The 25680-nt window shown below is 34.4% G+C and overlaps 1 protein-coding gene and 1 pseudogene across 6 annotated transcripts in view; one reads left to right on the forward strand and one right to left on the reverse strand.

Annotated features, from left to right (window-relative positions):
* MYO6 (myosin VI) overlaps nt 1–25680 on the reverse strand; it is a 142161-nt gene that overhangs the window by 47132 nt on the left and 69349 nt on the right. For all 6 annotated transcript variants that reach the window (XR_013383186.1, XM_077903323.1, XM_077903320.1 and 3 more), the window contains exons 7-13: nt 24326–24381; nt 17423–17520; nt 16783–16947; nt 12186–12266; nt 9072–9252; nt 3421–3565; nt 1153–1310 (exon numbers count right to left, since the gene is read on the reverse strand). Coding sequence is in view for 5 of the 6 variants with exons in the window: in XM_077903323.1 (XP_077759449.1) it covers nt 1153–1310; nt 3421–3565; nt 9072–9252; nt 12186–12266; nt 16783–16947; nt 17423–17520; nt 24326–24381 (884 nt within the window). In the remaining variant the exon portion in view is untranslated. The remainder of the gene's footprint in view (nt 1–1152; nt 1311–3420; nt 3566–9071; nt 9253–12185; nt 12267–16782; nt 16948–17422; nt 17521–24325; nt 24382–25680) is intronic.
* LOC144316820 (glyceraldehyde-3-phosphate dehydrogenase pseudogene) lies at nt 19881–20959 on the forward strand (annotated as a pseudogene).

Below are 25680 nucleotides of genomic sequence, written 5' to 3' on the forward strand. Positions count from 1 at the left end.
AAAATGTTATGATTCTGTATATGTGCCTATCACAATAAAACTGGTGCAGACCATGAAACAAATGTCTGAAGATTTTGAAATCCTAAGTCAATGAGGAGTGTTTTTCTACCTTTGAACAAAAGGTAATAATTATAAGTTTTAAAATATGTATCACATCAAAACCAAAACTCTACCCCTCCCCAAAAGTAAATACTCATACTTTTCTTTGGCAAAAGCAAACAAACTGCACAGAAGGAAAACACCAGTCTTACAAAGCCAGAAGGAACACCTACAGTGATAAAGTCCAATATAAAACATATTTACTCTGAGATTTTTACAAAATAGTCATTCAAAACAAAATGGCACTCAGATGCTAGTGATTCATTTCTAATTGCACAGCCCTGTGGTTGTTCTCAAATATTTATCTTAAATATAAATTAACATATAATATCTTGAATACATATATTATCTACTTTATGTACTATATTATATACTTATATCTTTAATATAGCTATTTTTTCATTTGGTAGAAATTCACTGGAAACAGCTATCTGCTGACAATACTAATAATGGATTTCTACACATAGCAAAGAGTTTTGCTTATTTGCTACGTCAGCTTGTACCCAGCACTACACTATAGTCAGTGATTTTAATGACTTAATTCTCTTTATTAGTAGCTCTCAAGACTTTACCTTTATTCATTTGCATTCGTTTAGGAGTACAGAAACATCTAACAATAATGGTTTCAATCAACATATTTGTTTTTCTCTTTTGGTGACGGAGCAGCACAGGAAAAGGGGGAGAGAGAGAATCTTGAGCAGGCTCCATGCCTAATGCAGAGCCCAATGCAGGGCTTGATCTCATGACCCTGAGATCATTACTTGAGCCAAAATCAGGAGTCAGACATTTAACCAACTGAGCAACCAGGTGCTCCTCAATCAACATGTTTTAATTTTAGCATTAGTGTGACTAAAATCTATAAGCTTTTCCCTTTTTGAAGCATCAACTTCCTATTTAAATCATATTATGAAATGAAATTTAAGTATGGACATATAACTGAAAGTACATCAAGTGAAAGGTATTACAAGGGGAAAAGTAGCTTTTTTATTTTAAATATATCTGAAAAATTGAATTAAAAATACCAAATACAATTTCACAAACAACTATACTTACCGAAACCAGCAATATCTAGGACTCCAATAAAATAAGATGATGTTTCAAAAGGAAAACACTGGTTTACTCTGTTTACCACATGATCAAAAAGATGGCTATAGACAGTCTTTGCCAAGGCATCACGAGCATTGTTTGCTTGCTCCACTTTCAAGGGTACCCTATAAAAGAAGACTATACCAATGAAAATTCTTTATAGTAATAACTGTGAAAATAACATCAGATACCCCAGATAAAAGTATATCTATCTAAACACATTCACTGTGAAGAACAAAATAAATAGCTACAAAAGGTCATTTGTGAATAGCACAAATAAATGGGTATCTTGTTTAACACTGTTTAGGAATAAATGTTTACAATCTTAAAATCTGGACTGTCCAATTCTACTATTCATTATAAGTAATTACATCAGTTCCAGATGTTGCAGATACAGACACACAGCCCTTTTCCTAAAGAAAATTGTAGTGTGATGAAGAAACTGCCATAAAACTGAATTTTCAAACAGTGTACTAAATGCTATCATAAAGGTAAGTATGAGGCATTATGGGAGCACCAGGAAAAAATGTCAAATTTGAAGTAAACTTAAAAGTCTGTCAGGTTAGACTGACCCTTTAAATACCCTTTAAAACTGGTTTTCCAACTTATACTTCCTGCAACAGAACCCGTTCCTAAAGTCAATCTTTTGTGAGCACTCCATACCTATAACACTTAAAACAACTACTTTAGAACAAAGGGGAAATGAAGGAAATGCTACCTGAAGATCACACATCTGTGCTTTTACTGGACTTCCCCTCAGCACCAGAAATATCTCCAAGGAAAAGCAACTGTATGGCAGTACTACACATTCTCTTTGCTAAGGTTTACTTTATAATAACTTGGAATTAGTTTAGCAAAGAATCAGGCTAAACGTACCTTGCTAATGTTTCCCAAAGTTTAAGAGTTATCAAATTTTTTGAGTGGCTAGAAGTTTGTTTTTAAATCTTTCTTGGCTTAATTTGTTGAAATTTTTCCTAAAATATGTCACTAGAGCTCATGAACTGCCTTATTAGGCAAGGGACAGAAGGGATAGAGGATCTGACTTTTTCCCCCACAAATGAAGATCTAACAGTGCCTCAGAATGATGGCTGAATAGCAATTTTATAGTATAAAAAACAAATGCCTCAAACATAGGATATTGAGCCAAAAGTATACAGAGACCCAAATACAACCTAACCTAGAAGCTCTTGGTTACAGATTTAAGAAATCTTGGCTAAGTTCTTACTTTTTTTGTTATTTGCAATTTCCTATAAATGAAGAATCTGGGAGGTAAGGGGAAATTCCACTTTCTGAGTGCTTTACTAAGGTGAGTTTTACTTAATAAGTTTTAGAACAAGCCATTTGTAAAGAAAATCACTTTTAAAGTAAAATGATCTATTGCCTTCTGAAACCAAATGGTGATGGTTGCACAACCTTGTAAATATACTAAAATATTCTAACCTATACACTTTAAAAAAGTGAATTATATCTCAAAAAAAACAACCTTGAAAAATTTTTTAAAACTTGCCTTGGGGGCAGCCCAGCGGTTTAGTGCCCCCTTCAGCCCAGGGTCTGATCCTGGAGACCCAGGATCGAGTCCCATGTCAGGTTCCCTGCATGGAGCCTGCTTCTCCCTCTGCCTGTGTCTCTGCCTCTCTCTCTCTCTCTCTCTCTCTCTCTCTCTCCGTCTCATGAATAAATAAATAAAATCTTAAAAAAAAAAAAAAAAACTTGTTGTCTTGGGACGCCTGGGTGGCTCAGCAGTTGAGCGTCTACCTTTGGCTCACAGTGTGATCCCGGAGTTCCGGGATCGGGTCCCACATCAGGCTCCCTGAAAGGAGCCTGCTTCTCCCTCTGCCTATGTCTCTGCCTTCTCTCTGTGTCTCTCATGAATAAATGAATAAAATCTTAAAAAAAAAAATTTGTTGCCTAAAACAAATATTAACATAATCAACTCATATTTTTGTAGTTGTACAAAAGTAAACCTCTCTTACTTTATAAACTATAAATCTGTACCATGCAGCATATTTGTAAGGAACCACTTTAAGAACTGTGGAAGTCAGCATTTATTTATATAGTAGATTACTGCAAGGAACTGCACAGAATTCTTATCTTTTGAGTACATGTTTTAGAACATTATAATGAAAAGAATGAATCATTCATAAAAATCAACTTTAAATCTCAGTGTTCTCAAAGATTTTTCCTTGACAAACCACAAGGCAAGATTTTTACAGAGCAAGGAGTTAAGGAACTTACTTTATAACTGTTCCTTTGGTGCCCCCTGCTGTTGTTAGCATGACTCTTGTAGTTAAACTTACACGAAGATCATCTTGATCCAAACCCAGTAATTCTGCACAATATTCCAATGCCTGAGTAGATTTATTCTTCAAATTACAACCACCTAATGAAAATGCATTTAGATTTGAAGTTATCAGACATTATATAAATCAAATCCTCATGATCCATTTCTTAGAAGTATATTTCACTTACATAAATTTGTGGAATAGACAAGGCTAATTTGTGACTTTTAATTTCACCTCACTTTTTCACCACCCTTGTCAGACACTCATACTGCCAAGGTCAATGGAAGATCCTCTCTCGAGGCAGTCCATGATATAATCCTTCAGCCCATCAATATTAACTTGCCACTGTTTCATTTTTTATGACCCAGCAAGCAAAATATATGGATAGATTATAATCCCTGTAAATCCCTAGAGAAATACAGTACCTTATTAAAATTCATATGATTCCTGAAAACTTTAAGGAATAATTTTAATAGCAAATGTTGCCACTTTAGTAGATCAATGTGGCTGTCTGTCAACGTATGAGGTTTTATGTCTGTGTGTGTAGTGCATCTGTGTGTACCTGTGCATGCATATGCAGGTGTTCATGTTGCTTGGGAAAGAGGAAGAGGGTGAGGAGATAACTGCTATTCCCTGTACATTATATCCATAGATTTCTAGTTATGGAGGATGTTTTAAAAAATATTATATATATATAAAATATATATATATATTTAACATATATATTTTTAATTTATATATATATATGTATTATATGGAAAGACACTATACTTCAGTGCTTTAGCCTCTGGGCTAATTAAGACTCATTAGCTGTGTGACCAGACAAGTCATTTATTCTTTCTGTGCTCAGTTTCTTCATCCATTTAAGGATAATAACGGTACTTAACCTTACCTGATAAGGCTGTTACTGAGATTAATGAGGTAATATAGGTGAAGTTCTTGAAACAGTACCTGGTACATAGTAAGCACTATATAAAGGTTAACTATTACTATTTGTATTATTACTACTAATATTTTAAAAGTGAACATTTTACTTTTTAAGGTTCAATGTTTATAAATAATTCAACTCAAATCTAATTTCAAAACTACAAAAAAAATGTGTGAAAATCATAGTAAAAAAAATAAGTTTACCATGAAAAATAAGTAAACTAATTAATAGACTGGTCTCAGGAGAAACAAACCATGAGATTCCATAAGAACAAGGGGTTGTCAGGATAACTCATTTGGGAAAAAAACAGTTTTTTCAGCAAATGGCACTGAGACAACCAGATATGCTCATGCAAAAGAATGAGGCTGGACCCCTGCTTTACATCATAAATAAAAATTAACTAAAAAATAATCAAAGACCTAAATTATTATCTATAACTAGGGAAATCTTAGAAGAATACACAGATATAAATCCTCATGATCTCAGAGCAGTTGTTTCCTAGATATGGTACCAAGAGCACAAGCAACACAAGAAAATATTAGACTTAATCAAAATGAAAAACTTCTGTGTTTCAGAGAACACTACCCAAAAACTTAAAAGACAAGCCACAGATTGAAAGACAATATTTGCAAATTATATACCTGATAAGGAACTTGTATTTAGAATATTTTTTTTTAATTTGACAACAAAAAGGCAACCCAATTAATGGGCAAGGGATTTGAACCGACATTTTTCCAAAAAAGAAATACAAACGGTCAATAAAGACATGAAAAAATGTTCAAACTCATGGGCCTTCAGAAAAACACAAAAGCCACAATGAAGTAAAACACTTCACACATACTACTATGGCTATAATCCCGCAGACAGCATCAGTGAGGACGTGGAGGAACAGGAATCCTCATACAGTATTGATAAGAATGTGAAATGAATACAGCTACCTTGAAAAACAATCTGACAGTTCTTCAGAAGGTTAAACATAGAGTTACCATATGACAGCAATTCCACTCTTAGGCATATACTCAAGAGAAGTAAAAAACATATGCCCATTAAAAAAAAAAAAAAACATGGAAGAATGTTTACAGCAGTATCATTCATAATAACCGAAGGTAGTAACAACCCAAATGTTCATCAAATGGCAAATGGATAAAAAATGTGATATATATTTTTTAAAAAGTGATATATCTACAGAATGGAACATTACTCAACAATAAAAAGAAATGAAGTACTGAGGAAGCTACAAGGATGAACCATGAAAACATTATGCTAGAGAAAGAAGCCAGTCACAAAAGACCACATATTGTATGATTCTATTTCTACGAAATTCCCATACCAGGCAAATTTATAAAGTAAGTAGATTAGTAGCTGCCTAAGGCTGAGGGATTTGGGAAAGAAGGAGAGGTGAATGCTGAAGTGATGAAAATGTTCTCAAAACTAACTTCAGGGATGAGTGCACAACTTCGAGTATATTAAAAACCAAAGAATTATTTTAAGGGGGTGAATTGAACAGTCTATGAACTATACGTCAATAAAGCTGTTACCAAAGAAAAAGAACAAGGGGACAAGAATACTTAGAAGTATACTGAACGGAAAAAAAAAAAAAAGAAGTATACTGAACGTTTAATTCTAGGAAAATAAGCTAACTACTGATTTCTTGTTTCTACACACACACAGATTATCTAAATTATATAGCTCTCACTAAACTGATTAATCAATAATTCATTAATGTATTTAAACATTTTTTTTTACTGTTTTGCGAAGTTTCTCACACACTTTCAGGCTAACCTAAGAAGATATTTATTTTAAAGGTTTTAAAAAGGCAAAACTGTAAAATAATCGAAGGTTTTCATGTCACTCCCCTTCCAAAAAAAGAACTTCTCTGAACATTCTTTAAATTTGTTGTTAAAATAGCATTTACCTCTGTTTTGTGGAATTTTAAAAACATAGGAAAGTCCCAATAGGCATATTTTGCATATGCTATCATGTAAAATTTTTTCGGTTTTTATAAGAATATTCTAAACATTTATAAGAGAATAAATTTTCTGATAAAATAATTACATAAATATCCACAGCTTTTTCAAACTGCAAGGACATGCCAAAATTGAGCTCTCTAAGGGGAAAAAACAATTCTAACGAGAAAGAAACCATTTGGATCTACAGGAAGGGTCACAGAAAAGATAAATAATAAAATGTAAGCCTTAATTAAAATAAAAATATCCTATTTTATTTTTTAAAGATTTTATTTATTTATTTGAGAGAGAAAAAGAATGAGCAGTGGGGAGGGGCTGAGGGAGAGAGAGAGAGAAAGCCGACTCCCCGCTGAGCAGGAAGCCCACATGGGACTCAATCCTGGGGCCTGGAGATCATGACCTGAGCAGAAGGCAGAAACTTAACTGATGGAGTCACCCTGGGCCCCAAAATAACCTAGTTTATTAATTTTCTTGATTTGTTGTCTCTTTCTAATCCTCTCTGCTTTCTGCTCATCTTCCTTTCAACAGAGGATTTTTGAGAAGAAAAATAAAAGATAATATAAATATGTGCTATTTGCCTTTTGAGTGTTTAAATGCTTTTCAACTAACTGGATCATATCACATTTATGATCCTCTGTACACATCTGCATAGTCTACCACAGGGTAATAAACGAGGTGTGAAAATACCAACTATCACTTCTAACAATATTTCCAAACTGTGCCTTAATCTAAACTTTTTTGTGTTACTTGGAACTCCCACTTACTCCCTTAGTATAACAATACTACATTAACAAATGAGATGTATTCTAATTTTCAAAATAAGAATTTTAAATCCCTCAAAAAAACTAAAACTTTAATGCACACTAAGAACATGTCTGATTTTGCTTTTTTACATCCAAAACTAGAATTAATCTGTATTTTTATTTTACTTATTCATTAAAAACACAGTGATTATTATGTGCTGGACATAAGTACTGACATCATTTAATATTTAATCCATTTATTCCTCTATATAACATGCGGCAAAGAATATTATTATCCCCAGTTTACAGATGAGGAAGCTAGGGACACAGAGAGGTGAAGTTCATGGCCCAATACCACACAAGCAGGTAATACGCTGGTGATAAACACTCTGGCTCAAGAGCATGTACTCTTAAACCTACACTGTGCTGCATCTGATGTAACTGACTTTATGGAATCACAGGATACTAAATCTGAAAGTCAGTAAGACTGTCTATTTCAGTCTGCTCCTCTACAGATCAGGACTCTCAGGGAGGCTCAGTGACTGAGGGCAACTTGGGACAATGATCAGAAGAACCTGAGTTAGTCAGTCATGGGTAGAACTCCGCTCTCTCACATCTATAACTTCATTAGTAAATGTATTACTTCTGCACAGGTTCCACTTCCATAAAATGCAGATAATATCCCCTACCTCATTATCTTTATAAAGTTTAGATTATATTGTTTATGATGAAACACTGTTGTAAGGAATCTTGCACGCAGCAGATATTTTTTAAATGTTCTTTTTTTCTTCCTCTTGTGCTCCTTCCTTATATGCATAAATATATATACTATTGCTAGGCACTATCCTTTAAAAGCACTTCTCATGGACTGTTTCTTCATTATTTTACAAATGAAAAAAACAAGGGTCAGAGAGCTTCTGGGATCTAACACTAGAGCCCCTGCTATTGACTACTATATTAAATGGTGCTTTCGATTTTTTAACTCATTCGTGTTATAAAATATTTTAATAATGTATTTATGCAGGAGTCAACATTCTTTTTCTCTTAAGTGTCAGGTTTTTAAGTTTTGCTGGCCATATGGTTTCTGTCACAGCTACTAAACTCTGCTGCTGTAGCACAAAAGCTGGCACAGATAGATATAAATAAATGGGTGTGGCTTCGTTCCAACAATACATTATTTACAAAACAGGCAGCTGGTCAAATTTGGCCAAGGGCTACAGTTTTCCAACCCCTGTAATTCATGGATCAAATTTAAGATTATATAAAAGTTACTATCATGCAGGCATTAAATGTTCTTTTCAATGTGCATAAACCAGAACCTATTTTTTCCAAAGAATAAAGCATATGAGCTTGTACATATTCAACTGCCCTAATTAACTGATCCAAGTTTATACCAATAAACCAGAAAAATGTCAAAATACCTTAATAGACAGTAGAGAATTATTCTGTATACATACTGTAAAAGTTGAAAATTTTAACTAAATGTGACCCGGATAATCACAGTTACTTATGCCTCATAAAATGAATTATTCCCCAACAGTATTACTGATTTGTTCAAAAGAGAGTTCATAGTGACTAATAATGCAGCATCCTTCATTTCCAAGATGCACCATGTAACACAATACATTCTAGAAATTTCAGGGTTTTCAAAGCCTGCACACAAACAGATTAAATTTACATATGACAAAGAAATGACAGAACTTCTAATTTTATTCCTCTTTAAAACAAAACAACCAGGTGGCTCAGCGGTTTAGTGCTGCCTTCAGCCCAAGGCCTGATCCTGAAGACCCGGGATCGAGTCCCACGTCGGGCTCCCTGCATGGAGCCTGCTTCTCCCTCTGCCTGTGTCTCTGCCTCTCTCTCTCTCTCTCTCTCTCTTTCTCTCTCTGCGTCTCTCATGAATACATAAATGAAATCTTTAAAAAAAATAAAAAATAAAAATAAAACAAAACAACCACAAACGAACCTGAAGTGTTGCCGGCTTCCTCAAAATCAATATTTCCAAGATGCAAAACACCAGCTACTACCCGGAACAGATCAAGCTTTTCTTCATCATCCAAACCAATCTTTTTCATGGCTGTGCACATTCTAATAAAATCTCCATGGTCATCTAACAGAGGATCTTTCAAGGAACCTGCCTTAAGATACTACAAAACAAGAAGACCTCAATTAATTGCTCTTTATCATTATTTACATTAAAACCACTCTGCAAGGACTATTAATGCACTATATAACATGCAAAAATAAAATACCTCAATGGGAAGGCTTTACTATTCTAACAATTCAAAAACTAAATGACTGAGGAAAATATACACAGGATCTTTCTGTATTACTTCTTTCAACTGTCTGTGACTCTACAATCACCTCAATAAAAATCAGTCAAAAATTGAATGAGATGTTTTCCAATTAAATCACAATTTTAAATCTAATGCATTATAATGCTAGATAAAAATATAAATTGAGTGAAAAAGAAAGGAATATAAGTGGTTGAAAGGAATCAACATGAATCCACAGGTCAAAAAGAGCTAAGGTAAAAAACTATAATAAAAATTCAAATCTAACATTTAGCATCATACTCCTTTAGGTTAACTGCCATCAATTATATGAATATTCAGTAGTAATAAATAATGGACAAATTAATCCCAAATTTCATGGCCAGAAAATTGTTTTTTAAATCTTCCTGTATAAACGTATATGAGGTAAAGTGTATTAGTAAGCATTGTGCTTACTCTAAGAATTTATGCAATGATTCACATTTCAGAAAAAATAAAGAGAAAATTTGTTTTCTCTCCTAAAAGAATTTACATCTGAAGTATTCATTTGTTAGAACCATTAAAAAGCTCAGAAAAAGGATTAAGGAAGCTAGGCCTGCAGAAACCTTAGAAGGAGAAAAATAAAGGTTACTGGACACAGAAAGATTGGACTAGGAATTTTCCAGAACTTGATAATGAATAGGCAAAATTACACATTAGGTAACAGCATCAGAATTAACTGTCCATTAAATTAACTGGCCATTAAAGCCCCAAAAAAGAGATTTTTTTCCCCCTCCCAATTGCCAATTGCTTCCCAGCTAAAGTTGTGATTATCTTCCACAAAATTCTTTAAAATGTTTAATTATGCCTGGGCGAAATTTCTGGAAAATGTCTAGATAAAGAAATTTTATTCTTAAAAGAAGCAAAGGAGAAGATCACATGCAGCCAAAGTTAACAGAAAACACTGAACATGCAGAATTTTTAGTCTTATAAATGAATGGTTACTTCATTTAAAAACTTTCTAATCAAATGTTAAGAATATATTGCTATTATGGCAGACTAAAAATACTGCATTCTCCTAAAAATTACACACAGCTTAGACACTCAAATGGAATTAGGCAAAGGATTCTAATTAGTCAAAATGATCACCTCATCCTCCTGATAAAGAAGACATAAAAAGTAATTTAAACATATTAATCCATTATTCACATATAATTTTATATATACACTCAGTAATATGAATAGCTCACAAAGTATGCTGATTCTAGAATGGCAAAGAGCACATTTCATTCTCAGCAGAATACAAAAAGTACTTGTTACTCTTTGGAGAGTAAAATCCAGTTTTTTTCCCTTTTTACTTAGTTTTTCCCATGTCAAAGATCAAATTTAGATATATGTCTTTTTCCTTGAGAACATCTGCACTATCCTACTAGGTAATGTTTCCATTACCTTAGAGGAAGGAATACAATTTCTATATTCTGACAATGTATTATAAAAATAAAGGTTATCATGACAAAGATACCATAATAAATACTGAAGTTACTTCTTAAAGTGCAACCATGAATGTCATATAAACTAAAGTTTACAATTTATAATTCAGACATTTATGTCTAAAATAATAAATATCAGGGCACATGATATTTATAATTCAGACATTTATGTCTAAAATAATAAATATCAGGGCACAACCTGGATAGCTCAGTTGGTTGAGCATCTGACTCTTGAATTCAGTTCAGGTCATGATGTCAGGGTTGTGAGACAGAGTCCCACCTCAGGCTCTGTGCTCTGCAGGGAGTCTGCTTAAGATTTTTTTTCTCTCTCTCTCCCCTCCCTCTACTCTATACACATGCACTCTCTCACTCTCTCTCAAATAAATAAAATCCTTAAAAATAAATAAAAATAAAATGATAAATGTCAACTTAAAAATTAACTATTCAATTGGCTGAGAATTCAAAATAATGGGAACTTTTATTTGCTTTCTGTTCTTTTTTAGGAACATATTAGAGACATAATTCATCTCACCATTTGAAAGGAGTCAAAAGCATCTGATTCACACATTAAAAGGCGAGAATAAAAACTGTACAATACTCAATATAAATCTTTAAACAAAATTAACAAAGACAAAATGAACTAGTCCCTATCATTAATCCTGACTCAGTATTTCATAATTTAACCTCCTTCAGTAGATACAACTTAATACTATTACTTGAACATTACATATTAAAATTTATAAGAGTTATAGATTTTTAGAATAAGGATTTGATGTTTTTAAAATAATAGTACAATAATACCTAATTACCCTTACAAATATAATAACTTAGTAAGACCTATATGTAAAACTTTCCATATTTCTGTATATTACAGAAATATAATGTTTTAAAGAGAAATACAACAACACATGAGCATCAGTTCACAAGAATGCTTACACTATTTAATGTCTACTTCAGAGCTAAGTCTTAAAGTGGAAAATAAGTTATAAAGGACACATTTTATACTTAATCCCAAGTGGGTCATGTAAGAGTAAGTTTCAGAAATGTTAGCAAAGGATAATTCTTAGGCAATTTTAATAGCCTCACAGGGGGAAAAAGAACAGGAAGAGAGCAGTGCATTGAGGCCTAAGCAAGAAGAATCAAAACTTATGGCTTCTACAGATAGATATCAACAAAGGCATAAAATACTACACTGTGAGAGAGACTTGGATGAGCATTTCTTTTTAAAGTATAAGCCAAAAAGTATGAAATATTATTTGGGCTCCAAAATAAAAAAAATATATCTTTCAGTATTTTTTTTGTATTAAAGATTTTAATTAAAAAAATAATCTACTATACCTCAGGAGTTTTTCGGTTCTGTAAAATCTGTTTGTCAGTTTCTTTGTTAGCAAAGTATCTAGTGCAGCCTCGGTTTAAATACTAGGAAAAAGATATATAAATATAACAAATATGATCTACAGGAAAATAGCACAAAAGAAAACACAACTTATCAAACAGTGGTAACCAAAAAGAATTTTTAAATATAACTTGAATATCATTTAATCTCTCAATTACAACTGATACTTCTATATATTATAAACATTTTACTTCTACTAATCAAACCAATATTGAAAATGCGGATTCCTGAAAGTAGATTTTAAAGTAACTAACATAAAAACCAATACCATAAAACTTTCCTATTTTTAAAAGGCAGGAATTTTAAATCTCAATATCAAATATCTTCTTAAAAATACAGTTAATAAGATAAGTACTACAAATAATAATGAAAATCACCTTCTTACTAAATATGTAGAGTGTCAAATAAGAACTCACACATTGTGGTTTAATATTTCAAGTAATATTTTTAATGCTGAATAACAGAATAATATCCCTGAGTTTCTTAATTTCTGATTTTTAAAATCAGTTCTTCAAAACATGCCTTTCATATTTACTGATAGTTAACACTGACCATACGTGAATTATAATACTTGCTTTATGAACCTTTATAGGTATTCAAATAACAATTTCAACTTTAATCTCAATGATTTACTTTGCTGCCCAGAAGCCCACTAAAGACTAAGCACTTTTAAAACACAGAACCAGGGAAGTAGTTGAGAAGAAAACAATTTATTAATCTCAAAGAGATTTTCTACCCACATTTGGGGAGTGGGGGTAGTCAGGAAAGTACACAAGAAACAAGATGGAAAATGTTTTTAAACATCTCAGTATTTCTTAAATCAGGTCACCATGATTCCACTATACCATGGTCATGAATTTCAAGATTAAACATATATCACACAGATACTGTGAAAAAATGTATACTACATTTTTAATGATTTGGGGATAAATTAATATTTTAGATGATCAATACATTTATCTGTGTCCCTCCATTATAATGAAATATTAAGATACAGATAAAACCAGAAAATGATCTACGATGAAAAAAAGTGATATACAATGAGCTATTCTTTCTACCTTAGAATCTTTAGGAAAAAAATAGAAGAGGTAAGAAAATATTGGTAAGCAATTTCAACTATTTCAAAAAAGAACTTTTATTTTAGTGAGAGAATAGTAGCTTAATTGCATAGAGTCAAAACAAATGTTTTCTTTGCTATGAAGGGTTTTATCCCCCCAACCCCAATTGTTTTATTAAATATTTGGCTTTTGGATAACTAAATGTAGTATAAAAACCTACTACCTGTTTTCTCCAACTTTTCTGTAACTAGAAAAAACTAACTATTCTTGTATCCATTTCATTCTATCCAAGCTTTATTTCTATTCAAGGATCTTTGCATAACTACAACAAATGTTTCCATAAAACATATGCAAAAATATTTGAGTATTTGAATAATACAATCTTTTAAACCTTTTATTTTATTTTCTAAAATACATGAGTAGTTAATAGAAATATTTCCAAACACAGGTATCTCTACAATTCTTTAGATACTATTTTGGATAGAGTAGTTACAAAAAAATTTTTGGAAGTGTTCAACACTATTCTGAAATTCTTTGTCTTTATGACCTTACCTATGAGTTATAACTGGAGCCCCTGACTAAATTACAGAAAAACCTGATGAAATTACCAACACAATTTCAAGTCACTTTAAGGCAGAATCATTTAAGGGAAAGTACATAGAGGTATGCATGCATGAAAGCAAGACTGCAGATGTATTTGGGTGAACATATTGTATTTCTAGTGTCCTTCCTATCCAGAGAGGAAATCATGCCTCCCAGTTCACACTACAGAGGCAGGAAACTTTCTGACCTAATAAAGAATTTCAGTAGGGCAGCCTGGGTGGCTCAGTGGTTTAGCACCGCCTTCAGCCCAAGGTCTGATCTTGGAGACTCGGGATCGAGTCCCACACATCAGGCTCCCTGCATGGAGCCTGCTTCTCCCTCTGCCTGTGTCTCTGCCTCTCTGTCTCTCTGTGTCTCTCATGAATAAATAAATGAAATCTTAATTAAAAAAAAAAAAAAGTTCGGTAGCTGCCTTTCTTGGATGCCTGCCATTGTGCCAGGAAAGGTTATACACTGTAAAACACACAAAATATATGCTCCCAAGCCTCCAAACAAAAAGAAATGCTAAATTAAGACAAGGATAGTTGCATTACTTTATCATTAACTCAGTGCCAACAAAGCCACATGATCATTAAATTTTATATGATTCATTGTAACTTATACTTCTTTTCTAAAAATCATTGTAGAGAAATACCTCTTCTACTTTCATGAAGATAGTGTGGGCAACTAAAAATTCCAATTAATTTGATGAGTTCTAGAGAAGGTGAGACATTGTAGAAGGATATAAACAGATGCAGTTATAAAGCATTTTAACACAGAAATTTAAAGTTTTCCAAATACATATTAAAAGAACTGACTGAAGTAGCAATAAAAGCCAAATTACAGGGATCCCTGGGTGGCTCAGCAGTTTAGCGCCTGCGTTTGGCCCAGGGCATCATCCTGGAGTCCCGGGATTAAGTCCCACATCAGGCTCCCTGCATGGAGCCTGTTTCTCCCTCTGCCTGTGTCTCTGCGCCTCTCTCTCTCTCTCTCTGTCCCTCATTGATAAATAAATAAAAATCTTAAAAAAAAAAAGCCAAATTACAAACACACACAGAGAACAATAATTAAATATATGTGTCATGATTCTCACGTGGAGGATTCCTGCCCAAAGATGATTATCAGAATCACCTGGAGAACTTTACTCAAGCTGCATTCCTTACCCATTCCCGTAATTCCCATGTATTCCTCACAGGGACACTGTTTCTTGCTGCAAATTTATAAACGATGCTAACCATCCCCAGTCACCACTTCTTGAAATTCTTGAACTGGCTTGTGATTCTTGGCACTCCTGATTTTCCTTGTACTTCTCACACAATTCCACCTGTGCTTTCTTTCTTGGGCAACTCTTCAACACTCATATTCTTCAAATTCCAGAGTCTGGATCCTGGCACGTGCTTTTCAATATTACACAATCTCTCTGGACAATCTCATCTACTCATTGTCACAGTTTTAACTATTACCAGAGTACTGACATCTCCCAAACGTATCACTACAGCACAAAAAATAATCTTCAGCTTAGTATACCCAACTCAACTGTCTTCTTTTTTAAATGATTTTTTTAAATATTTTATTTATTTATTCCTGAGAGACACAGAGAGAGAGAGAGAGGCAGAGACACAGGCAGAGGGAGAAGCAGGCTACATGCAGGGGGCCTGACGTGGGACTCGATCCCGGGTCTCCAGGATCATGCCCTGGACTGAAGGTGGTGCTAAACCACTGAACAACCTGGGCCGCCCTCAACTGTCATCTAATCCTCTCCCCTAAAATGATCTGTAGATTCCAAAACTAAACTCATCCTATATGCCACAAATCTTCCATCTGGCCCTAGTATGGTATTTACACCCACCTAGTTATCCTACTCAAATTTGGAAAATTATTCCAAACTACTCTTCCCTAACAATACTCAGTCTCCAAGTTCTATCAATTTTATCTCCTAGTATTTTGCACATCCCATCATCGGTAACCAAATTCAAGCACTAAGTAATTTACTTCTACTATAGCCACAGGTTTCCAACCAGTTTACCCATAGTTGCATTTTCTATCCATTTCCTACCTTACCCGCTTAAAGACACCTTCCATTTTAAAGCCAGAGGTAAATATAGACCTGATATCCAACTTTCTACTTAAATCCCTTCAATAGCTCCTTATTAACTACAGAAGTAAGACCAAACTTTCTAGCCTCACTACCACCACTTCCTGCCTTACTCTATAAGCTGTTTCTTGTCTTTGTTCATCTTTTTCCATCTACTAAGAAAACTCTTTAGTATTCAAGTGTTTACTTCTTCCTCTAGTTAACACTTGAAAATCATTCAGAATTCTAATCAAACATCAGTTGTTCCTTGAAGTTTTTCCAAAATCCCCAGCATTCTATGTATATCTCTCTCTAATCATTCAACCTATCAGTCAGACTATATGTGTTTGTGCATCTGTGTGTGTGTATGTGTTTCCCACCAGATTCTAAGTTGCTCATGAGCAGGAACTGTTCATCTTTTTCACCCACACACAATGCCTGGTATCCAATGGGCAAGCAATAAATATTTACTGTTGAATTAAGGAAGATAATCATGGATCCATTATTAATTCAGAGGTGAAAACTTTTTTTAACAAATAAGTCAAAAATAACTTTAAAGCCAGCATTACAGATTATAAATTTCTTAAGGAGTTTAAATTGATAAGTGGTTTCCCATCTATCCCTTTTTCTTTCCCATTATATATCTCCTCATATAGTGTTATAAATTTAGCAGTAAATCTCAATAGAAACCTATGTTCTATCACGTTACATGGATTTAACCTAAGTTACATACAACTAGGTATCAGAATCCATCAAAATAAGTTTTAGAATTGAAAGCAATTCAATTTGCAAAAACTGTATAGAATTTCTTTTCATCCAACCTACCCGAAAATGATCTGGGGAGCTCAAATGAAGTTTTTCCCTAATATCTTCAGAAGCACCAGCACACAACCTATAAAAGATATGATAATTCCTTTCCTCTTTGCCTTGAACACAGATTCTAGATTTCTCTAGAAGATAATGTGAAACAAATCCTCCAACAACTGAACTCTGAAAAACAAAACAGAGAAAATACATGTTTGTATTTAAGGTCTGAAAGCATACCCTACTCAATGCTGAATTATTTTTCTAATAAACATTTGTCTATATCAAAAAGGTTGTAATATTTATCAAGGAAAATAGCAGATAACTAAATAAATGTAACCTTACAATATTTACAAAGGTTATACTAAATACATATATTCTCTCAGTTAACTAAAGTAACAGAGAAAAACTCACATGGATTTACCATAAGTTCAAGTACAGCACCAATTCTAACAAGACCCTTGTGTTTTTCTTTCTTTTTTAAAGTAGGCTCCATGCCCAGGTAGGAGTCCAACTCAGCATTTGAACTCATGACCCTGAGATCAAGATGTGAACCCAACTCAAGAGTTGACACTTAATCAACTAAGCGACTCAGGCACCTCAAGACCCTTGTGTTTTTCACAAACACTTCCCAAACATCCCCAAACTCACTCTGACTTACCTTTTCATTGAAATGTATTTCTACGAATTTTCCAAATCTACTACTATTATTGTTCCGAACAGTCTTTGCATTTCCAAAGGCTTCTAAAAGAGGGTTAGCTATTGAAAAAGAAATAAAAATATTTCATCAACAAATAGTATGAAGGAAAATTATGAAACAATATGTATAGTATGTTTCCTTATTAATAGAGATAGAAAAAATATTTTCATAAATATTACCATGAAGGAATTCACAGATAATGTCAAATCTCTCAAATATTTATTGACTACCATTATATTCAGGCCCTATTAAAGTACAGAAGATGGGAAAATTACTCAAATTATGTAAATTATGAGTATTGCCCTACCCAAATTTGGAAACTTATTCCAAACTATTCTTCCTTTACCATATGTAACTGATATGGAAAAGACTAAATTTTAAAAAGTCATTAGGTTACAAAATTTAGAAGTCAACTTTAAAAATTACTCCCTAAAAATTATAATGTTTTCACAAGTACATCAGCCATAAAGGAATAGTGATTAGAGAACAGTAAACCCCTGGTGAACAAAATACGAGTCAGAAGTTATTAGTTGACTTACTTTCCTAAAATATTTTATATATTAATAAAACCTCCAGATTTAACATTTTTCCATGTACATTCAACAAAATCTAACATATAAGTTTACAGAATGACTAAAAAAGATCCTCAGAACAATAGTTTTTAGAATCCCAGCCTACAAGAGACTCATTTTAAACTCAAAGACACCTACAGATTGAAAGTGAAGAGGTGGAGAAACATTTAACACAGAAATGGACATTAAAAGAAAGAGAAGCAATACTTATATTGAACAAACTAGACTTTTTTTTTTTTAAGATTTATTTATTTGAAAGAGAGAGAGAGAACAAGCAGGGGCAGGGGCAAAGGAAGAGGGAGAAGCAGGCTCTCTGCTGAGCAGGAAGCCAGACTCAGGGCTTGATCCCAGGACCCTGGGATCATGACCTGAGCTGAAGGCAGACTCTTAAATGACTGAGCCACCCAGGCATCCTTCAAACTAGACTTTTTTCTTCTTGTATTGTTTTTATCCTGCTTTGGTGACAAGAGGGTACTGGCCTCATGGAATGATTCTGAATGTGCTCTATTCCATTATTTGTCAGATTTTGATAAAGACTGTCACTAATTTTTTTTAATGCTTTGGTAGAATTTACCAATAAAGCCAATGTGGTCTTGGGCTTTTCTGTGCCAGGAGATTTTTGATTCCTAACTCAATATCCATTCTTATTATTGGTCTAAGAAGATGTCCTATTTTTTGGATTCAAGATTCATGTTTCAATTGTAGTAACTTGTACATTTTTAGGAATTATCTGTTTTTTTTCTAAGATATCTGTTAGTCTATCACTGTTTACAGTAATCTGTTACCACAATATGTATTTCTGTGGTTATCTCTTATATTATTTTCTTTTCCATTTCTCATTTTGGTTTTCAAGTCTTCTCCTTTTTTTCCTAATGCAGTTAAAGCACTACCAACTTTATTTTTCTGGAAAAACTGGTCATTACTTTCAATGTTATGTTATTGTTTATCGTCTCTATATTATTTCGGATTTTTCTTTGTTGTTTCCTTCCTCTACTAAATTTCAGCATTTCAGCTAAGTTTCTTCTTTTTCTAGGTCCTTGTGGTGTAATGTTCTTCATTTGAACTTTTTCTCTTAATACAAGAATTTATAGCATAAATTTCACTCTAACATCTGCTTTTGCTACATCCCACAGATTTTGGAATATTGTGCTTTCTTTTTCTTTTGTTTTAAGACATACTTTGATTTACCATTTCATTTCTTATTTGGTCTACTGCTTGTGCAATAGTGTACTGCTTAATATTTATGTATTAAATATATAATATTTACATTGTAGATTTTCCAGCTTTGTTTTATTGTTAATTTTTTTATTGTTAGTTTTGCACCACTGTGGTTAGAGAATATACTTGGTATAATTTCAGTCCTCTTAAATTTGTAGTATTTGTCATGTCTCTTTCTATGTGATTTAGATTCTTCTGGGAATTCTTCTGTTTGTACCTAAGGAAAATGTGTATTCTATTTTTCTTGGATAGAATGTTTTATGTATATCTTTTAGAACCATGTATCCTGAAGTATGCTTTAATAAAAAATGTTCTTGGGACGCCTGGGTGGCTCAGTGGTTTGGCACCTGCCTTCGGCCCAGAGCATGATCCTGGAGTCCTGGGATCGAGTCCCACATCAGGATTCTGCATGGAGCCTGCTTCTCCCTCTGCCTGCGTCTCTGCCTCTCTCCCTGTCTCTCGTGAATAATAAAATCTTTAAAATAAATAAAAAATGTTCTTATTGAAAAAAATAGTAACTTTAATTGAGGGTACTCATTTAAAATAAACCATATCAGGTTCTCTGCTCCTCCCCGTTCCACAGACAGCCGCATCTTCTGGTGCAATGCTAGCTGCGTCCCCAAGACACGATGATTAAGGTCAGAGTGAACAGATTTGGCCGTATTGGGCACCTGATCACCAGGGCTGCTTTTAACTCTGGCAAAGTGGATACTGTCGCCATCAAGGACCCCTTCATTGACCTCAACTACATGGTGTACATGTTCCAGTATGATTCTACCCACGACAAATTCCACGGCACAGTGAAGGCTGAGAATGGGAAACTTGTCATCAATGGGAAGTCCATCTCCATCTTCCAGGAGTGAGATCCCACCAACATCAAATGGGGTGATGCTGGTGCTGAGTATGCTGTGTAGCCCACTAGAGTCTTCACCACCATGGAAAAGGCTGGGGCTCACTTGAAGGGCAGGGCCAAGAGGGTCATCATCTCTGCTCCTTCTGCTGATGCCCCCACATTTGTGATGGGCGTGAACCACGAGAAGTAGGACAACTTCCTCAAGATTGTCAGCAATGCCTCCTGCACCACCAACTGCTTGGCTCCTGGCCAACGTCATCTATGACTACTTCGGCATCATGGAGGACCTCATGACCACCGTCCATGCCATCACTGCCACCCAGAACACCGTGGACGGCCCCTCTGGGAAGCTGTGGTGTGACGGCCACGGGGCTGCCCAGAACATCATCCCTGCTTCCACTGGCGCCGCCAAGGCTGTGGGCAAGGTCATCCCTGAGCTGAATGGAAAGCTCACTGGCATGGCCTTCCGTGTCCCCACCCCCAACGTGTCAGCTGTGAATCTGACATGCCCCCTGGAGAAAGCTGCCAAATGTGACAACATCAAGAAGGTGGTGAAGCAGGCATTGGAGGGCCCCCAAGGGCATCCTGGGCTACACTGAGGACTAGGTTGTCTCCTGTGACTTCAACAGTGATAGCCACTCTTCCACCTTAGACACCAGGGTTGGCATTGCCCTCAATGACCACTTCATCAAGCTCATTTCCTGGTATGACAATGAATTCTACAGCAACCGGGTGGTGGACCTCATGGTCCACATGGCCTCCAAGGAGTAAGAGCCTCCTGGACCACCAGCCCCAGAAAGAACAAGAGGAAAAGAGAGGCCCTCAGCTGCTGGGGAGTCCCTGCCCCAACTTAATCCAACACACTGAGAATCTCCTGACCTCCAGTTTACATCCCAGACCCAGGAAGGGAAGGGGCTTGGGGAGCACTACCTTGTCATGTACCATGAATAAAGTATACTATACCCAGCTAAAAATAAATAAATAAATAAATAAATAAATAGATAGATAGATAGATAAATAAATAAATAAATAAATTGAAATGAAATGAAATGAAATGAAATGAAATGAAATGAAATGAAATGAAATGAAATGAAATGAAATAAAATAAAATAGGGATCCCTGGGTGGCGCAGCGGTTTGGTGCCTGCCTTTGGCCCAGGGCACGATCCTGGAGACCCTGGATCGAATCCCACGTCGGGCTCCCAGTGCATGGAGCCTGCTTCTCCCTCTGCCTGTGTCTCTGCCTCTCTCTCTCTCTCTCTCTGTGACTATCATAAATAAATAAAAATTAAAAAAAAAAAAAAAAGAAAAAAGAAATTAAAATAAAATAAAATAAAATAAAATAAAACAAAACAAAACCATATCAGAGGGGAGGTAGATAGGAGAGAGAGGTAAAATAGGTGAAGGGGATTAAGAGTACACTTATGATGAGCACTGAGTAATGATGTACAAAATTATTGAATCACTATATTGTACACCTGAAACTAATATAATACTGTATGTTAATTATAGTGGAATTAAAATAACTTAATAAAAATATTTTTAAATATAAATAAAACTCCCAATGAACAAATGTAAAATTTTAATTTTTTTAATCTTATAATCACTTAAACATACTACATGACTGAAAAAGGTTTATTAGAGTCTACTGTTTGTTTTGTTCTTATGTAGGCTCTATACCCAATATGGAGCCCAATGCAGGGCTTGAACTCATGACCCTGAGATTAAGACCCAAGCTGAGATCAAGAGTTAATCACAACCAACTAAGCCACCCAGGCACCCCTATTAAGAGTCTATTCTTGGGGCACCTGGGTGGCTCAGTGGTTGAGCATCTGCCTTTGACTCAGGTCATGATCTTGGGGCCCAGGGATCAAGTTCCACATCAGGCTCCCCACAGGGAGCCTGCTTCTCCCTCTGCCTATGTCTCTGTCTCTCTGTCTCTTTCATGAATAAATAAAATCTTTTTAAAAAGAAAAATCTATTCTTATACTCACCAGTCTCTACTACAAACATCCAAGGTTAGTGCCAATCTTACATATTCTCCATTTGCAACCTCATAAATTGCTTCCCAATGTTTATTACTAGAATTTTTCTTATGAAATCATTTAAAGTTCATCTCTCTTGTTCTATACACAGTAGAAAGCTTAACAAGTATCCAAACCCTTTTAAAAATCACTCTCCAGTTATTTCACTTGCCAAAAAATGTAAGAAAATATTAAAACTGAAAGAAATGTTTGCATGTATACCTAACCTTTCAGATGGGCAAGAAAACTGAGGCCCAACAAAGTCAACTGACTTGTGGAAAGCCACATGACTGGTACTGGCCAAAGGGGGACTCAATTACAAGTCTCCCCAACTCCTTATCAATCTACTACTTTTTTGCCAAAATACTTAATATGTTAAGTAAAATATCCAAAATTAGTATAAAAGTCTATCAGAAAATTACAGTCATGCTACTGATATACTCATTCTAAAACCAACAACCAATCTTCAATTAAAGACAGCATCAAATGATAATTCTATTTTCTGCTAGTTAACATCTACCATCCTCCAGTAAGGAGCTGTGGAAACATTTGGAATAATAGTTTCCAACTTTTCTCAACTACAGCACACTACATATATACACACCACATTCCCTCAGAAGAACCCAGGTTTATAGCCAGTTCGCAAGCGAGTTTGCACCTCAAGTAAACAAATCAGAATACTAATTAGTATTCTATTGAATTAACCCGTAATTTGTTCTTTTTAATTTACTTATTCAATTTTAAAGGGTGATTTCATCATTAAAGTGAGGTACTTTACTGTGAATAAAGCATTACTTAAGAGATCTTCATACCTGGGTGTGTTACAATACCATAGTGAGAAATATAAGTAAATCTCTAAAATTATTTAATCAAGAAACACAAAAAACTTTATTCATGTAAACTTTAAAAATGTTTATTAGAGTTTTTATGTTCATCCACATGTATATTTCACATAATTGTGAAAAATGTACATAGTATTTGCTAGTTATGATTTAGCAAAATACAGACACACAAAGGGCCCTTAATAAATTTTTTGTTTAAATGAAATTTTTCTTTAAAATAGTATGAGTGTTAAAATATGCTCTTAGTATAGCACATAGCTAAGATGCCTGAGTTAATTATACTCCACTTCCAGTTGATGAGCTATACACGCTTCAGCAAGCCACTTAAAGTCTTTTTACCTCAGTTTTTAATCTCTAAAGTAGGCATAAAATAGTACCTACCTCATTCTGTAGGGATTTAAATTAAGAACAGATTTCCAGCAAATCAGACAATGCATAATACATCTCACATATGTTAATTTCATCATCATTATTAAAATCCTTACTGAGTGCCTCATACTGGAAAGTGAGGAAGAAAGAAGGAAAAAGAGTATCCACATAAGCTTAAAACATCTCAAAAAAACTAGAAGGAGACAGACATGACTAATGTATAAGGATTCAAAAGAACAATGACTCAATTAGAAAGAGGAGGCAAAGGCCAGACCACAAGTAGCACTGTTAGCGATGTTACAGATTTTCAGCTTTCTCTTGAGAGCAATATGAAGCCATTAAAAGACTGAAAGCAAAAGAGATCATCCCAACTTCCACACAGAGAACAAATTACAGGTAAACAAGAATATAAGTGGGGAGACCAGAGAGGAATCTACAATGCAGGAGAGTGGTATAGATTCAACCATGGTGGCTGACTAGACCAGCAGTATCCAGATGGGGTATGAGAAAACTTTCTAAGGGGTATGCAAGCATTGACCTTAAGGAAATCAATTTACAGACTCCTGCCTTCTAATTGTACTAATTCATTAAAATTTCCCCCAAAAAAATTTTAATTCCAAATAACCCTCTTCCTCTCTCCTTTACAAAAAACAAGGTCAATAAAGCAAATAAGAGTCCAGAATGCTTCCTATATTTCTTTCATTCATCCTAGAGAAATTTATGGGGCATATCTCATGTATCAGACACTATTCCAGGAGATTGTAATATATAAAAATCACTACCCTCTTAGCACTTAACATGGAGTGAGAGGAAAAACAATAGACATTTAAAAAAACTCAGACGTTATATCTGAATAAAGATCTGTAGGAGATGGAAGAGTCTTCTGGATCTCTGGGAGAGCATTCCAGATCACTTAGAGGATTCTCATAAGTTAATTTCAGTATGTATCTAACAATAAAAAATAAGAATTTTAAAAATTAACAATACCTTCAACAATTCTATCATCAATATCTTGACCTGTTCCATAGGATTCAGTCAGATATCTGTTTAAAATATAGGATAAAAAATTTACATGACAATAATATCATACACATTATAGTTATAACTTTAATATTATTTAATACATGTAAAATTTAAACCTGGATCATCACTGAAACTATTCATTTAAAATTTACAAATTTATATATATTTTTTGAGATTTATTTATTTGAGAGAGAGAAAAAGAGAAAATGTAAGCAGGGGAGGGACAGAGGGAAAGGAAGAGAAAGAATCCTCAAGCAGACTCCCTGCTGAGCATGGAGCCTGATGCCAAGTGGCAAAGAGAATCTTAAACAGGCTCCATGCTCAGTGAGGAGCCTGACTTGGGGTTCGATCTCACAACCCTGAGCTGATCCAAACCTGAGCTGAAATCAAGAGCTGGATGCTTAACCAACTGAGCCCCCCAGGTGACCATTACAGTTTTTTAAACATTTAAAATTCTATTTAGATTACCTTGAACAGCTAAATCAGCATTATTTTAAAAACTGTTTTTGGAAATACTCTGACTTTAAACAACTATTTGGTTTTAAATATGCCACACATTTCACACAGGAATATGTATCTTCTATCTAAGATTCCAAAGTCTTCTGTGATAGGGTATTAATTCAATCTTTATGGTTAGAGCAAATAAAGTAATCTGCCATTGAACAATAAGGAAGTTACCACTCTTTGTGTTGTTTTAGCCAAAGATTAAACATGATGGAACAACTATTTTCCTGGAACATTTCAAAACAAAAAGTAATCTTTGACTTACAATTTAAGTGTGTATTATAAGTTTACAGTTTCTAAGTTATTCATTTTTAAAGATGTATATAAACCACAGACTCACCATATGACTCTTACATACGAAAGAAAAAGACACTGAATCACTTAGAATTCCGGAGTATTAGGAAGCACTCATTTAACTAAAATTGCATATACATAATAGACAATAACAAACTTCTAAATTATTTCATACAAATAACTGAATAGTATACATCTGCATAAAAATATAGCAAATTTTCAAGAAGGGACCCAGCAGCAATTAATTGATTAAGACTGTAATACAGGGGGATCCCTGGGTGGCGCAGCGGTTTGGCGCCTGCCTTTGGCCCAGGGCGCAATCCTGGAGACCCGGGATCGAATCCCACATCGGGCTCCCGGTGCATGGAGCCTGCTTCTCCCTCTGCCTATGTCTCTGCCTCTCTCTCTGTCTCTCTCTGTGACTATCATAAAAAAAAAAAAAGACTGTAATACAGTGGGAATAACACTGGTGAGAATTCAGAATGCACTGGTCCTAGCAATAGCTTCGACACTAGATTTAA

This window comes from Canis aureus, chromosome 7 (assembly GCF_053574225.1).
Source record: "Canis aureus isolate CA01 chromosome 7, VMU_Caureus_v.1.0, whole genome shotgun sequence".
Taxonomy (NCBI): domain Eukaryota; kingdom Metazoa; phylum Chordata; class Mammalia; order Carnivora; family Canidae; genus Canis; species Canis aureus.